This window comes from Zonotrichia leucophrys, chromosome 21 (assembly GCF_028769735.1).
Source record: "Zonotrichia leucophrys gambelii isolate GWCS_2022_RI chromosome 21, RI_Zleu_2.0, whole genome shotgun sequence".
Lineage (NCBI taxonomy): Eukaryota > Metazoa > Chordata > Aves > Passeriformes > Passerellidae > Zonotrichia > Zonotrichia leucophrys.
The window spans coordinates 6,246,457-6,262,879 of NC_088190.1; the positions used below are offsets into that span (position 1 = coordinate 6,246,457).

Consider the following 16,423-nt stretch of genomic DNA (forward strand, 5'->3'; position numbering starts at 1 on the left):
ATTTTGTGGGCACGGACCCCTCTGCTCACCGGGATCAACCCCAAATCCTTGCGCCGCTTCTCCAATGCCCTGGGCCCGGTTGAGCTGATCCAGGCGGGATTGAGCGGACCCAGGTGGGATTTGGGGTGGATTCAGGTGGGATTTGGGGCGGATCCAGGTGGAATTTGGGAAGATTTGGGGGGATTTTGTGGGCACGGACCCCTCTGCTCACCGGGATCAACCCCAAATCCTTGCGCTGCTTCTCCAACGCCCTGGGCGCAGTTGAGCTGATCCAGGTGGGATTGAGCTGATCCAGGTGGGATTGATCTGACCCAGGTGGGATTTGGGGCAGATCCAGGTGGAATTTGGGAAGATTTGGGGGGATTTGGGGGGCACGGACCCCTCTGCTCACCGGGATCAACCCCAAATCCTTGCGCTGCTTCTCCAATGCCCTGGGCGCGGTTGAGGGGATCCAGGCGGGATTGAGCTGACCCAGGTGGGATTTGGGGCGGATCCAGGTGGAATTTGGGAAGATTTGGGGGGCACGGACCCCTCTGCTCACCGGGATCAACCCCAAATCCTTGCGCTGCTTCTCCAACGCCCCGGGCGCAGTTGAGCTGATCCAGGAGGGATTGAGCTGACCCAGGTGGGATTTGGGGCAGCTCCAGGTGGAATTTGGGGGGATTTGGGGGGATTTTGTGGGCACGGAGCCCTCTGCTCACCGGGATTAACCCCAAATCCTTGTGCCGCTTCTCCAATGCCCCGGGCGTGGTTGAGCGGATCCAGGCGGGGTTGAGCTGACCCAGGTGGGATTGAGCAGATCCAGGTGGGATTTGGGGCGGATCCAGGTGGAATTTGGGAAGATTTGGGGGGATTTGGGGGGGCACGGACCCCTCTGCTCACCGGGATCAACCCCAAATCCTTGCGCTGCTTCTCCAACGCCCTGGGCGTGGTTGAGCGGATCCAGGCGGGATTTGGGGTGGATCCAGGTGGAATTTGGGAAGATTTGGGGGGATTTGGGGGTACGGACCCCTCTGCTCACTGGGATCAACCCCAAATCCTTGCGCTGCTTCTCCAACACCCTGGGCGCCGCTGAACGGATCCAGGTGGGATTGAGCTGATCCAGGCAGGATTTGGGGCAGATCCAGGTGGAATTTGGGAAGATTTGGGAGGATTTGGGGGGCACAGACCCCTCTGCTCATCGGGATCAACCCCAAATCCTTGCGCTGCTTCTCCAACGCCCTGGGCGTGGTTGAGCAGATCCAGGTGGATTTGGGGCGGATCCAGGTGGGATTTGGGGGGATTTTGGGGGGATTTTGTGGGCACGGATGCCTCTGCTCACCGGGATTAACCCCAAATCCTTGCGCTGCTCCTCCAACACCCCGGGCGCCACTGAGCGGATCCAGGTGGGATTGAGCTGATCCAGGTGGGATTTGGGGCGGATCCAGGTGGGATTGAGCGGATCCAGGTGGAATTTGGGGGGGATTTGGGAGGATTTTGTGGGCACGGCCCGCTCTGCTCACCGGGATCAACCCCAAATCCTTGCGCTGCTTCTCCAACGCCCTGGGCGCAGTTGAGCAGATCCAGGTGGGATTGAGCTGATCCAGGTGGAATTTGGGGGGATTTTGTGGGCACAGACCCCACTGCTCACCGGGATCAACACCAAATCCTTGTGCCGCTTCTCCAATGCCCTGGGGGCAGCTGAGCAGATCCAGGCGGGATTGAGCTGATCCAGGTGGGATTTGGGGTGGATCCAGGTGGAACTTGGGGGGATTTTGTGGGCACAGACCCCTCTACTCACCGAGATTAACCCCAAATCCTTGCACTGCTTCTCCAACACCCCGGGCGTGGTTGAGCGGATCCAGGCGGGGTTGAGCTGACCCAGGTGGGATTGAGCTGATCCAGGTGGGATTTGGGGTGGATCCAGGTGGAATTTGGGGGGATTTTGTGGGCACAGACCCCTCTGCTCACTGGGATCAACCGCAAATCCTTGCGCTGCTTCTCCAACGCCCTGGGCGCGGTTGAGCTGATCCAGGCGGGATTTGGGGCGGATCCAGGTGGAATTTAGGGTGGATTTAGGGACCAAGGCAGAACGCTGTGGGAACGGCGCTGGGGTTTGGGTTTGAGGTGTCCGTGTTCCCGCAGACAACGTGGAGCTGGAGAGGTTCAAGCCCGTCCTGGGGGGCTCCGAGCTGTCCTACACCGTGCGGCCCAGCCGGCACCAGCACGAGAGCGTCTTCTACGTGGAGGGCCTGGCCTTCCCCGACGTGGGCTTCTCGGGGCTCGTGTCCCTGCACGTCACCCTGCTCGAGAGCGCTGAGAAGGTCTGGCCAGGGGGCACTGGGGGTGGGACAGCCTGGACAGATCCCAAACTCCATCCCAGCAGGGGCTGGAACAGATCCCAAACTCCATCCCCGCCATCCCAGGGTGGGACAGCACGGACAGATCCCAAACTCCATCCCCACCATCCCAGGGTGGGCTGGGACAGCAGGGACAGATCCCAAACTCTGTCCCTGCCATCCCAGGGTGGGACAGCCTGGACAGATCCCAAACTCCATCCCCACCATCCCAGCAGGGGCTGGAGCAGATCCCAAACTCCATCCCCGCCATCCCAGGGTGGGACAGCACGGACAGATCCCAAACTCCATCCCCACCATCCCAGGGTGGGCTGGGACAGTGGGGACCGATCCCAAACTCTGTCATTTCCATCCCAGAGGGGTTTGGACAGCAGGAACAGATCCCAAATTCCATCCTCACCATCCCAGGGTGGGACAGCACGGACAGATCCCAAACTCCATCCCTGCCATCCCAGGGTGGGACAGCCTGGACAGATCCCAAACTCTGTCCTTTCCATCCCAGAGGGGTTTGGACAGCAGGAACAGATCCCAAACTCCATCCTCACCATCCCAGGGTGGGACAGCACGGACAGATCCCAAACTCCATCCCTGCCATCCCAGAACCCCCATTCCCCCACTTTTCCCTCAAGTTTTCCTCCCCAGGAGGGAATGGTACAACAGGGACAGATCCCAAACTCCATCCCTGCCATGCCAGGAGGGGTGGGACACTGGGGACAGATCCCAGACTCCATCCCAGCCATCCCAGAACCTCAATTTTCCCATTTTCCCCCCACTTTTCCCTCAATTTTTCCTCCCTGGGGGAGCTGGTACAGCAGGGACAGATCCCAAACTCCATCCCCACCACACCAACGTGGGTTGGGACATTGGGGACAGATCCCAGACTCCATCCCAAACATCCCAAATTTTCCCATTTTCCCCTCAATTTTTCCTCCCCTGGGGCAGCTGGGACAGCAGGGACAGACCCCAAACTCCATCCCTGCCATCCCATGGGGTTGGGACAGTGGGGACAGATCCCAAACTCCATCCCTGCTATCCCATGGGGTTGGGACATTGGGGACAGATCCCAGACTCCATCCCAAACATCCCAAATTTTCCCATTTTCCCCTCAATTTTTCCTCCCCTGGGGCAGCTGGGAGAGCAGGGACAGATCCCAAACTCCATCCCTGCCATCCCAGGGTGGGACAGTGGGGACAGATCCCAAACTCCATCCCAAACATCCCAGGGTGGGACAGCAAGGACAGACCCCAAACTCCATCCCCACCATCCCAGCGTGGGTTGGGACATTGGGGACAGATCCCAGACTCCATCCCAAACTGCCCAGAACCCAAATTTTCCCATTTTCCCCCCACTTTCCCCTCAAGTTTTCCTCCCCTGGGGCGGCTGGGAGAGCAGGGACAGATCCCAAACTCCATCCCTGCCATCCCATGGGGTTGGGACAGTGGGGACAGATCCCAGACTCCATCCCAAACATCCCAGAACCCAAATTTTCCCATTTTCCCCCCACTTTCCCCTCAATTTTTCCTCCCCTGGGGGAGCTGATATAGCAGGGGCAGAACCCAAACTCCATCCCAAACATCCCAGAACCCAAACTTTCCCATTTTCCCCCCACTTTCCCATCAAGTTTTCTTTCCCTGGGGCGGCTGGGACATTAGGGACAGACCCCAAACTCCATCCCTGCCATCCCATGGGGCTGGGACAGTGGGGACAGATCCCAGACTCCATCCCCACCACACCAACGTGGGTTGGGACATTGGGGACAGATCCCAGACTCCATCCCAAACATCCCAAATTTTCCCATTTTCCCCTCAATTTTTCTTCCCCTGGGGCAGCTGGGAGAGCAGGGACAGATCCCAAACTCCATCCCTGCCATCCCATGGGGTTGGGACAGTGGGGACGGATCCCAAACTCCATCCCCACCACACCAGCGTGGGTTGGGACAGTGGGGACAGATCCCAGACTCCATCCCTGCCATGCCAGGAAGGGTGGGACAGTGGGGACAGATCCCAGACTCCATCCCAAACATCCCAGAACCCAAATTTTGCCATTTTCCCCTCAAGTTTTCCTCCCCTGGGGCAGCTGGGAGAGCAGGGACAGATCCCAAACTCCATCCCTGCCATCCCATGGGGTTGGGACAGTGGGGACAGATCCCAAACTCCATCCCAAACATCCCAGGGTGGGACAGTGGGGACAGACCCCAAACTCCATCCCCACCACACCAACGTGGGTTGGGACATTGGGGACAGATCCCAAACTCCATCCCAAACATCCCAGAACCCAAATTTTCCCATTTTCCCCCCACTTTCCCCTCAAGTTTTCCTCCCCTGGGGCGGCTGGGAGAGCAGGGACAGATCCCAAACTCCATCCCTGCCATCCCATGGGGTTGGGACAGTGGGGACAGACCCCAAACTCCATCCCCACCACACCAACGTGGGTTGGGACAGTGGGGACAGATCCCAAACTCCATCCCTGCCATCCCATGGGGTTGGGACAGTGGGGACAGATCCCAGACTCCATCCCCACCACACCAACGTGGGTTGGGACAGTGGGGACAGACCCCAAACTCCATCCCCACCACCGCAGGGCCCCCTGGAGTCTCCGATCTTCACGGACACCGTGGTGTTCCGCGTGGCTCCCTGGATCATGACGCCCAACACGGCGGCGCCGCTCGAGGTCTTTGTCTGCAGGGGTCTGCAGGTTCTCCCAACCCTTCCACCACCGCCCGCTCCAGAACCCCGATTTCCGTTTTTCCCACGTGACACACAGATTGTGGTCGCCGTGGCGCGCTGGGAGGGTGCGGTGCGCTGAACACTGGTGCGGCGCCGCAAACCAGCAGGATCGTTGTCTGCAGGTGGGATCGGGCCCCCGCACCCTCCGCCCGGCTGCGCTGGGGGATCCCAAAATTCTCCATCCCTCCAGCAGGATGAGATCGAGTTCGGCTACATCAGGCGCCCACAGGACCCTGCCGTGGTCTTGCCCTCGGCCCGCCCCGGGCGGCCTGAGGATTTTTCCCCGTCACGGAGCACCTGGTAGCCAGCCCTTCCCCTAAAATCTGGATAAATCCCTCCATAAGCTGGGATAATCCGTTAAAACCAGGGATAATCCCCTAAACTAGATAATCCCTTAAATACTGATAATCCCTCAAAAACTGGGATCCTGAAAATGGATAATTCCCTAAAACAGATAATCCTCCAAAAACTGGATAATCCCTCAAAAAACTGGGATAGATCCCTTTAAAAACTGGGATAAATCCCTTTAAAAACAGGGATAAATCCCTAAAAACTGGGATAAAATCCCCTAAAAACTGGGATAGATCCCTTTGAATACTGGGATAAATCCCTTTAAAAACTGGGATAAATTTCTTCAAATACTGGAATAAATCCCCTAAAAACTGGGATAGATCCCTTTAAATACTGGGATAAATCCCCTAAAAGCTGAGATAAATCCCATCAAAAAATGGGATAAATCCCCTATAAACTGGGATAAATCCCCTAAAAACTAGGATAAATTCCTTAAATACTGGGATAAATCCCTTCAAAAACTAGGATAAATTCCTTCAAATACTGGGATAAATCCCTCCAAAAACTGGGATAAATCCCTCCAAAGAATGGGATAAATCCCTTAAATACTGGGATAAATCCCTTCAAAAACTGGGATAAGTCCCTTAAAAACTAGGATAAATCCCTTTAAATACTGGGATAAATCCCTCTAAACACTGGGATAAATCCTTTCAAAAACTGGAATAAATCCCTTCAAAAACTGCAATAAATCCCTTTAAAAACTGGAATAAATCCCTTTAAATACTGGGATAAATCCCTTCAAAATGGATCCTAAAAACTGGATAAATTCCCTAAAAATAGGATAAATCCCTCAAAAAACTGGAATAAATCCCTTTAAACTGGCTAAATCCCAAAACTGGGATAAATCCCTTAAATACTGGGATAAATCCCTTAAAAACTGGGGTCAATTCTAAAACTGAATAATCCCTCAAAAACTGGGATAAATCCCTCCAAAGAATGGGATAAATCCCTTAAATACTGGGATAAATCCCTTCAAAAACTAGGATAAATTCCTTCAAATACTGGAATAAATCCCTTCAAAAACTGGGATCCCTAAAAACTGGGATAAATCCCCTAAAAACTGGGATAAGTCCCCTAAAAACTAGGATGAATCCCTTTAAATACTGGGATGAATCCCTTTAAATACTGGGATAAATCCCTTCAAAAACTGAGATAAATCCATCCAAAATGGATAAATCCCTCAAAAAAGGGATAAGTTCCCCTACAAATGGATAAATCCTTTCAAAAACTGGGATAAATCCCCTAAAAACTGGAATAAATCCCTTCAAAAACTGGAATAAATCCCTTTAAAAACTGGAATAAATCCCCCAAAAACTGGGATAAATCCTCTAAAAACTGGGACAAATCCCTCCAAAAATTGGGATAAATCCCTTTATCTCCTGCATTTTTGGGATGGGATGCTCCAGCCCACATGATTTGGTGCTGACAGCCGCGTTTTTAAACCACTTTGTCCCATTTTCCCACCGCTCAGGGCGCCGATTTTGGCTACGTGGCCCGGCAGGCTCCAAAGGGCTGGGTTTCCAGCCTGGATTCCTTCGGGAATTTGGAGGTGAGCCCGCCCGTGACGGTGCAGGGCAAGGAGTATCCCTTGGGGCGCATCCTGATCGGCAGCAGCTTCCCCAGGTGAGCCCAAAAACCCCAAACCCAGGATTTCCCGGCCCTGTTTGGGGTCAGCTCCAAGCAGAGCATGAAAAACCCCAAAACCGGGATTTCCCAGCCCCGTTTGGGGTTGGTTCCAAGTGGAGGAGGAAAACCCCAAACCCAGGAACTCCCAGCCCCGTTTGGGGTCATGAAAAACCCCAAAACCGGGATTTCCCAGCCCCATTTGGAGTTGGTTCCAAGTGGAGGGGGAAAATCCCAAATCCAGGATTTCGCAGCCCTGTTTGGGGTCAGTTCCAAGTGGAGTAGGAAAACCCCAAACCCAGGATTTCCTGGCCCCGTTTGGGGGACCGGAGGAGGAAAACCCCAAACCCAGGATTTCCCAGCCCCATTTGGGGTCAGTTCCCAGAGAAGCAGGAAAAACCCCAAACCCAGGATTTCCTGGCCCCGTTTGGGATTAGGAAAACCCCAAACCCAGGATTTCCTGGCCCCGTTTGGGGTCAGCTCCAAGCAGAGCATGAAAAACCCCAAACCCAGGAATTCCCGGCCCTGTTTGGGATCGGCTCCCAGCGGAGTCTCCCCAAAACCCCAAAACCAGGATTTCCCAGCTCCATTTGGGGTTGGTTCCCAGAGAAGCAGGAAAAACCCCAAACCCAGGATTTCCTGGCCCCATTTGGGGTCATGAAAACCCCAAACCCAGGATTTCCTGGCCCCGTTTGGGGTCAGCTCCAAGCGGAGGAGGAAAACCCCAAACCCAGGATTTCCTGGCCCCATTTGGGGTCATGGAAAACCCAAACCCAGGATTTCCTGGCCCCATTTGGGGTCATGAAAAACCCCAAACCCAGGATTTTCCAGCCCCATTTGGGGTTGGTTCCAAGTGGAGGGGAAAATCCCAAACCCAGGACTTCGCAGCCCTGTTTGGGGTCAGCTCCAAGCAGAGCATGAAAAACCCCAAACTCAGGATTTCTCGGCCCCATTTGGGGTCATGAAAAAACCCCAAACCCAGGATTTCCCAGCTCCATTTGGGGTAGGTTCCCAGAGAAGCAGGAAAACCCCAAACCCAGGATTTCCTGGCCCCGTTTGGGGTCAGCTCCAAGCAGAGCATGAAAAACCCCAAAACCAGAATTTCCCAGCCCCATTTAGGGTCAGTTCCAAGCGGAGGAGGAAAACCCCAAACCCAGGATTTCCCGGCCCCGTTTGGGGTCATGAAAAACCCCAAAACCAGGATTTTCCAGCCCCATTTGGAGTTGGTTCCAAGTGGAGGGGGAAAATCCCAAATCCAGGATTTCGCAGCCCTGTTTGGGGTCAGTTCCAAGCGGAGTAGGAAAACCTCAAATCCAGGATTTCCTGGCCCCGTTTGGGGAACTGGAGAAGGAAAACCCCAAACCCAGGATTTCCCAGCTCCATTTGGGATCATGAAAAAACCCAAACCCAGGATTTTCTGGCCCTGTTTGGTGTCATGCTCCAAGAAGACCAGGAAAACCCCAAACTCAGGATTTCCCGGCCCCATTTGGGGTTGGCTCCAAGCGGAGCCTCCCCAAAACCCCAAACCCAGGATTTCCTGGCCCCATTTGGGGTCATGAAAAACCCCAAACCCAGGATTTCCTGGCCCTGTTTGGGGTCAGCTCCAAGCAGAGCATGAAAAACCCCAAAACCGGGATTTCCCAGCCCCATTTGGGGTCATGAAAAACCCCAAACCCAGGATTTCCCAGCCCCGTTTGGGGTCGGTTCCGAGTGGAGGAGGAAAACCTCAAACCCAGGACTTCCTGGCCCGTTTGGGGTCATGAAAAACCAAACCCAGGATTTCCCAGTTCCGTTTGGGGTCATGAAAAACCCCAAACCAGGATTTCCCAGCCCCATTTGGAGTTGGTTCCAAGCGGAGGGGGAAAACCCCAAACCCAGGAATTCCCGGCCCCGTTTGGGGTCATGAAAACCCCAAACCCAGGATTTCCCGGCCCTGTTTGGGATCGGCTCCCAGCAGAGCCTCCCCAAAACCCCAAACCCAGGATTTCCCGGCCCCGTTTGGGTTGGTTCCCAGAGAAGCAGAAAAGCCCCAAACCCAGGATTTCCTGCCCCGTTTGGGGTCATGAAAACCCCAAATCCAGGATTTCCCGGCCCGTTTGGGGTTGGCTCCCAGAGAAGCAGGAAAAACCCCAAACCCAGGATTTCCCGGCCCCGTTTGGGGTCGGCTCCCAGCGGAGCCTCCCCAGAAGCCGCGGTGCCCCCGCAGGGTGGGCGGCCGCAGGATGGCCAAGGCCGTGCGGGATTTCCTGGTGGCCCAGAAGGTGCAGGCGCCCGTGGAGCTCTTCTCGGACTGGCTCTACGTCGGGCACGTGGATGAGTTCCTGACCTTCGTCCCTGCTCCCGACCGGAAGGTAACGGATCCCGGCAGTGGGAAAAAGCGGGATGAGACCCTCAGAGCCTTCCCCGACCTCCTCCTCCTCCTCCTGCACAGGGATTCCGGCTGCTCCTGGCCAGCCCCAGCGCCTGCTACCAGCTGCTGAAGGAGAAGCAGGAGGAGGGGTTCGGCGAGGCCGCCATGTTCCAGGGTAGGGCAGGATGGGCAATGGGGATCCCTGGGTTTGTTTCCCCTTTTTCCTGCAAAATGTGATGGGGGAGGTGGATGGACCCTGAAATCCGGCTGGGAAGTGGAGGGAGAATGGAGCAGAATTGATTAATTAATTAATTAATAAAAGCTGCAGGGGTTGGATTGCTGGGTTGGGATGGAGCTCCGGGGCAGAGCTGGAGTCTGAGCTGGGGCAGAATTGATTAATTAATTAATTAATTAATTAATAAAAGCTGCAGGGGGTGGATTGCTGGGTTGGGATGGAGCTCCGGGGCAGAGCTGGAGTCTGAGCTGGGGCAGAATTGATTAATTAATTAATTAATAAAAGCTGCAGGGGTTGGATTGCTGGGTTGGGATGGAGCTCCGGGGCAGAGCTGGAGTCTGAGCTGGGGCAGAATTGATTAATTAATTAATTAATAAAAGCTGCAGGGTTGGATTGCTGGGTTGGGATGGAGCTCCGGGGCAGAGCTGGAGTCTGAGCTGGGGCAGAATTGATTAATTAATTAATTAATAAAAGCTGCAGGGGTTGGATTGCTGGGTTGGGATGGAGCTCCGGGGCAGAGCTGGAGGCTGAGCTGGGGCAGAATTGATTAATTAATTAATTAATAAAAGCTGCAGGGGGTGGATTGCTGGGTTGGGATGGAGCTCCGGGGCAGAGCTGGAGGCTGAGCTGGGGCAGAATTCCAGCCTGGCTCCCTCCTGGCAGGGCTGGACAGGGTGTCCAAGCCGACCATAAACGAGATCCTGGCTGACGAGGAGCTCCGCAAGTTCAATGACTACGCCCAGGTGGGGACGGGAGCAGGAGGCTCCAAACCATCGCTCCCTCCGTGTCCTTCTGTCCCCCATCCCTCCTTCCTCCCTTCCATCCCTCCACCCATCCTCCATCACCACCCTCCTCTCCATCCATCTCCCCATTGCTCTGTCCCTCCTTCCGTCCATTCCTCCGTCTGTCCAACCTTCTGTCCATCCCTCCCTCCATGGATCCATCCATGGATCCATCCCTCCATCATCCATCCATCCATCATCCATCCATCCATCCATCCATCCATCCATCCATCCATCATCCATCCATCCATCCCTCCATGGATCCATCCATCCACGGATCCATCCATCCATCATCCATCCATCCATCCATGGATCCATCCATCCATGGATCCATCCATCATCCATCCATCCATCCATCCATCCATCCATCCATCCATCCATCCATCCATCCATCCATCCCTCCACCCACCTCTCTGGCCACCCTTCTGTCCATCCCTTCCTCCATGGATCCATCCATGGATCCATCCATCATCCATCCATCCATCCATCCATCCATCCATCCATCCATCCATCCATCATCCATCATCCATCCATCCATCCATCATCCATCCATCATCCATCCATCCATCCATCCATCCATCCATCCATCCATCCATCCATCATCCATCATCCATCCATCCATCCATCCATCCATCCATCCATCCATCCATCCATCCATGGATTCCATCCATCCATCCATCCATCCATCCATCCATCCATCCATCCATCCACCCACCTCTGTGCCCACCCTTCTGTCCATCCCTCCCTCCAGCCACCAGCCCATCCTGATGTCCATCCCTCTGTCCCTCTTTCCTTCCCTTTGTCCCTCCATCTCCCCATCCCTCTCTCCCCATGCCTTTCTCCCTCCATCTCCCCATCCCATTGTCCATCTCCTTGCCCTTCCATCCCATTGTCCATCTCCTTGTTCCTCCATCCCACTGTCCATCTCCTTGTTCCTCCATCCCATTGTCCATCTCCTTGTTCCTCCATCCCACTGTCCATCTCCTTGTCCCTCCATCCCATTGTCCATCTCCTTGTTCCTCCATCCCATTGTCCATCTCCTTGTTCCTCCATCCCATTGTCCATCTCCTTGTTCCTCCATCCCACTGTCCATCTCCTTGTCCCTCCATCCCATTGTCCATCTCCTTGCCCTTCCATCCCATTGTCCATCTCCTTGTCCCTCCATCCCATTGTCCATCTCCTTGCCCTTCCATCCCATTGTCCATCTCCTTGTTCCTCCATCCCATTGTCCATCTCCTTGCCCTTCCATCCCATTGTCCATCTCCTTGTTCCTCCATCCCACTGTCCATTTCCTTGTTCCTCCATCCCATTGTCCATCTCCTTGCCCTTCCATCCCATTGTCCATCTCCTTGCCCTTCCATCCCATTGTCCATCTCCTTGCCCTTCCATCCCATTGTCCATCTCCTTGTTCCTCCATCCCATTGTCCATCTCCTTGCCCTTCCATCCCATTGTCCATCTCCTTGTCCCTCCATCCCATTGTCCATCTCCTTGTTCCTCCATCCCATTGTCCATCTCCTTGCCCTTCCATCCCATTGTCCATCTCCTTGTCCCTCCATCCCATTGTCCATCTCCTTGTTCCTCCATCCCACTGTCCATCTCCTTGTCCCTCCATCCCATTGTCCATCTCCTTGTCCCTCCATCCCATTGTCCATCTCCTTGCCCTTCCATCCCATTGTCCATCTCCTTGTCCTTCCATCCCATTGTCCATCTCCTTGTCCCTCCATCCCACTGTCCATCTCCTTGTCCCTCCATCCCATTGTCCATCTCCTTGTCCCTCCATCCCATTGTCCATCTCCTTGTCCCTCCATCCCTTTTCCCCCACTTTGTCCCTCCATCTCCCCATCCCGCTGTCCCTCTCCTGTCCCTCTCCCCTGACCGTCCCTCCCCGGTGGCTCCCAGAGCTGCATCAGTTGGAACCGGGACATCCTGAAGCGCTCGCTGGGCCTGGCCGAGCCCGACATCCTGGACATCCCGCAGCTCTTCCGGAGCCACAGCAACGCGGGGGCCGAGGCCGAGGCCGAGGCCTTCTTCCCGGACATGGTAACGGCACCCCCGAGCTCCCTGGGGTGGGATCGGGATATTCCCTGATGGGATTGGGGCCAGGATATTCCCTGATGGGATCAGGGCTAGGATGTCCCGTGACGGGATCAGTGTTGGGATGTGCCCTGATGGGATTGGGGCCAGGATGTTCCCTGATGGGATTGGGGCCAGGATGTTCCCAGGCCAGGATTGAGGCTGGGATGTTCCCTGGTGGGATCAGGGTCAGGGTCAGGTTGGGATATCCCCGAGCCAGGATTGGGGCCAGGATGCTCCCTGATGGCATTGAGCCGGGATGCTCCCTGGGGTGGGATCGGGATATTCCCTGATGGGATCAGGGCTAGGATGTCCCCAGGCCAGGATTGAGGCTGGGATGTTCCCTGGTGGGATCAGGGATTCCCTGGACCAGGATGGGGCTGGGATGCTCCCTAGGGTGGGATTGGGGTCAGGATTGGGGCTGGCATGTTTCCTAATGGGATCAGGGTCAGGGTCAGGTCGGGATGTCCCTGAGCCAGGATTGGGGCTGGAATGTTCCCTGAGGGGATTGAGCTGGGATGCTCCCAGGGGTGGGATCAGGGCTGGGATCTCCCCAGGGTGGGATCGGGGTCAGGATGTCCCCTGATGGCATCGGGGATTCCCTGGGCCGGGATGGGGCTGGGATGCTCCCTGGTGGGATCAGGGTCAGGTTGGGATATCCCCGAGCCAGGATTGGGGCCAGGATGCTCCCTGATGGGATCGGGACGGGTTGTTCCCTGAGGGATTAAGCCAGGATGCTCCCTGGGGTGGGATCAGGCTGGGATCTCCCCAGGGTGGGATGGGGTCAGGATGTCCCCTGATGGCATCGGGGATTCCCTGGGCCGGGATGGGGCTGGGATGCTCCCTGGTGGGATCAGGGTTGGGGTCAGGTCGGGATATCCCCGAGCCAGGATTGGGGCCAGGATGCTCCCTGATGGCATTGAGCCGGGATGCTCCCTGGGGTGGGATCAGGGTCAGGATTGGGGCTGGGATGTTCCCTGATGGGATCAGGGTCAGGGTGGGATATCCCCGAGCCAGGATTGGGGTCAGGATGCTCCCTGATGGGATCAGGGCTGGGTTGTTCCCTGAGGGATTGAGCCAGGATGCTCCCTGGGGTGGGATCAGGGCTGGGATCTCCCCAGGGCAGGACGTCCCCTGATGGGATCGGGGTTTCCCCAGGATGGGATCGGGGCTGGGATGATCCCTGGGGCAGGATGTCTCCTGATGGGATCAGGACTGGGATATTCCCTGGGCTGGGATGGGGCTGGGATGTCCCAGGGGTGGGATGGGGGCCAGGATGTCCCTGGGCTGGGATGTTTCCTGATTGGATGGGAGCTGGGATGTCCCAGGGCCAGGATGGGAACAGGGCTGGGATGTCCCCCTGACGGGATCAGTGTTGGGATGTGCCCTGATGGGATCGGGGCTGGGATGTCCCCCTGACGGGATCAGTGTTGGGATGTGCCCTGATGGGATCAGGGCCAGAATGTTCTCTGATGGGATCAGGGTTGGGGTCAGGTCAGGATGTCCCTAAGCCAGGATTGGGGCTGGGATGTGCCCTAATGGGATGGGGATGTCCCTGATGGGATTGGGGCCGGGATGTCCCTGATGGGATGGGGATGTCCCCTGATGGGATGGGGACGTCCCTGGGCCGGGATGTGCCCTGATGAGGTCGGGGTTGGGATGTGCCCTGATAGGATTGGGATTTCCCTTGGTTGGGATGTTCCCCGATGGGCTGGGGCCATCTCTTGGTGGGATTGGGATGTCCCTGGGTTGGGATGTGCCCTGATGAGGTCGGGGTTGGGATGTGCCCTGATGGGATCAGGATGTGCCCTGATGGGATTGGGGCCAGGATGTGCCCTGATGGGATCAGGGCCAGAATGTTCTCTGATGGGATCAGGGTTGGGGTCAGGTCAGGATGTCCCTAAGCCAGGATTGGGGCTGGGATGTGCCCTAATGGGATGGGGATATCCCATTAGGGATGATATGGGCATGTCCCTGATGGGATGGGGATGTCCCCTGATGGGATGGGGACGTCCCTGGGCCGGGATGTGCCCTGATGAGGTCGGGGTTGGGATGTTCCCTGATGGGCTGGGGCCATCTCTTGGTGGGATTGGGATGTCCCTGGGTTGGGATGTGCCCTGATGGGATCGGGGCCGGGATGTCCCCTGATGGGGTTGGGACGTCCCTGGGTTGGGATATTCCCTGATGGGCTGGGGCCATCTCTTGGTGGGATTGGGATGTCTCTGGGCCGGGATGTCCCTGATGGGATCGGGGTTGGGATGTGCCCTGATGGGGTTGGGACGTCCCTGGGTTGGGAGGTTCCCTGATGGGATTGGGATTTCCTTTGGTTGGGATGTGCCCTGATGGGCTGGGGCCATCTCTTGGTGGGATTGGGACGTCCCTGGGCCGGGATGTGCCCTGATGGGATTGGGATGTCCCTTGGTTGGGATGTTCCCTGATGGGATCAGGGCCGGGATGTCCCCTGATGGGGTTGGGACGTCCCTGGGTTGGGATGTCCCTGATGGGATTGGGGTTGGGATGTTCCCTGATGGGGTTGGGACGTCCCTGGGTTGGGATGTGCCTTGATGGGATTGGGATTTCCCTTGGTTGGGATGTGCCCTGATGGGTTGGGGCCATCTCTTGGTGGGACTGGGATGTCCCTGGGCTGGGATGTGCCCTGATGGGTTGGGGCCATCTCTTGGTGGGATTGGGATTTCCCTTGGTTGGGGTGTGCCCTGATGGGATCAGGGCCGGGATGTCCCCTGATGGGGTTGGGATGTCCCTGGGTTGGGATGTGCCCTGATGGGATCGGGGTTGGGATGTTCCCTGATGGGATTGGGATTTCCCTTGGTTGGGATGTGTCCTGATGGGCTGGGGCCATCTCTTGGTGGGATTGGGATTTCCTTTGGATGGGATGTGCCCTGATGGGGTTGGGATGTCCCTGGGTTGGGACGTCCCTGCTGGGATCGGGGCCGTCCCCGGATCAACCCCTGCTGCACTCCCCGCTCTGCCCCAGGTGAACATGCTGGTGCTGGGCCGGCACCTGGGCATCCCCAAACCCTTCGGGCCCGTGGTGGGCGGGCGCTGCTGCCTGGAGCAGCGCGTGCGGGAGCTGCTGGAGCCGCTGGGCCTCTCCTGCACCTTCATCGACGACTTCTTCTCCTACCACGTCGGGCAGGGCGAGGTGCACTGCGGCACCAACGTGCGCCGCAAGCCCTTCGCCTTCAAGTGGTGGCACGTGGTGCCCTGAGGCGGCTCCGTGTCCCCTGCGTGTCCCCTCCTGCCCCAGTCCCTGCCCCGTCCCTGCCAAGTGCCTTTGGTGGCGGAAATAAATCCAAATCTGGGCTGTGGGGGCTCTGTGGGGCTGCCCTGGCACTGGGAGAACGCTGGACTGGTTAAACTGGTGGGGAATGGGGTGGGGCTCTGGAACTGCTGTCCCAGTGAAAAAATCCACGTGGGATAAGGGAATTGTGGAATCGTGGAATTGTGGAATCAGGGAAACATGGAATTGTGGAACCATGGAATCAGGGAACCATGGAATTGTGGAACCATGGAATTGTGGAACCATGGAATCAGGGAAACATGGAATTGTGGAACCATGGAATTATGGAATCAGGGAAACATGGAATTATGGAATCGTGGAATTATGGAATCAGGGAACCATGGAATTATGGAATCAGGGAAACATGGAATTATGGAACCATGGAATTATGGAATCAGGGAAACATGGAATTATGGAATCAGGGAAACATGGAATTGTGGAACCATGGAATTATGGAATCAGGGAAACATGGAATTATGGAACCATGGAATTATGGAATCAGGGAAACATGGAATTGTGGAATCAGGGAAACATGGAATTGTGGAACCATGGAATTATGGAATCAGGGAAACATGGAATTATGGAATCAGGGAAACATGGAATTGTGGAACCATGGAATTATGGAATCAGGGAAACATGGAATTA

General features: G+C 56.1%; 1 protein-coding gene across 1 annotated transcript in view; it reads left to right on the forward strand.

Annotated features, from left to right (window-relative positions):
- LOC135456805 (protein-arginine deiminase type-3-like) overlaps window positions 1–15,840 on the forward strand; it is a 30,262-nt gene extending 14,422 nt beyond the window's left edge. The window contains exons 7-15 of the mRNA XM_064730918.1: window positions 2,125–2,303; window positions 4,917–5,132; window positions 5,256–5,362; window positions 6,872–7,036; window positions 9,243–9,387; window positions 9,468–9,561; window positions 10,285–10,364; window positions 12,304–12,444; window positions 15,473–15,840. Coding sequence (XP_064586988.1) covers window positions 2,125–2,303; window positions 4,917–5,132; window positions 5,256–5,362; window positions 6,872–7,036; window positions 9,243–9,387; window positions 9,468–9,561; window positions 10,285–10,364; window positions 12,304–12,444; window positions 15,473–15,706 — 1,361 coding nt within the window. The 3' untranslated portion in view covers window positions 15,707–15,840. The remainder of the gene's footprint in view (window positions 1–2,124; window positions 2,304–4,916; window positions 5,133–5,255; window positions 5,363–6,871; window positions 7,037–9,242; window positions 9,388–9,467; window positions 9,562–10,284; window positions 10,365–12,303; window positions 12,445–15,472) is intronic.
- The last annotated feature ends 583 nt before the right edge of the window (window positions 15,841–16,423 follow it).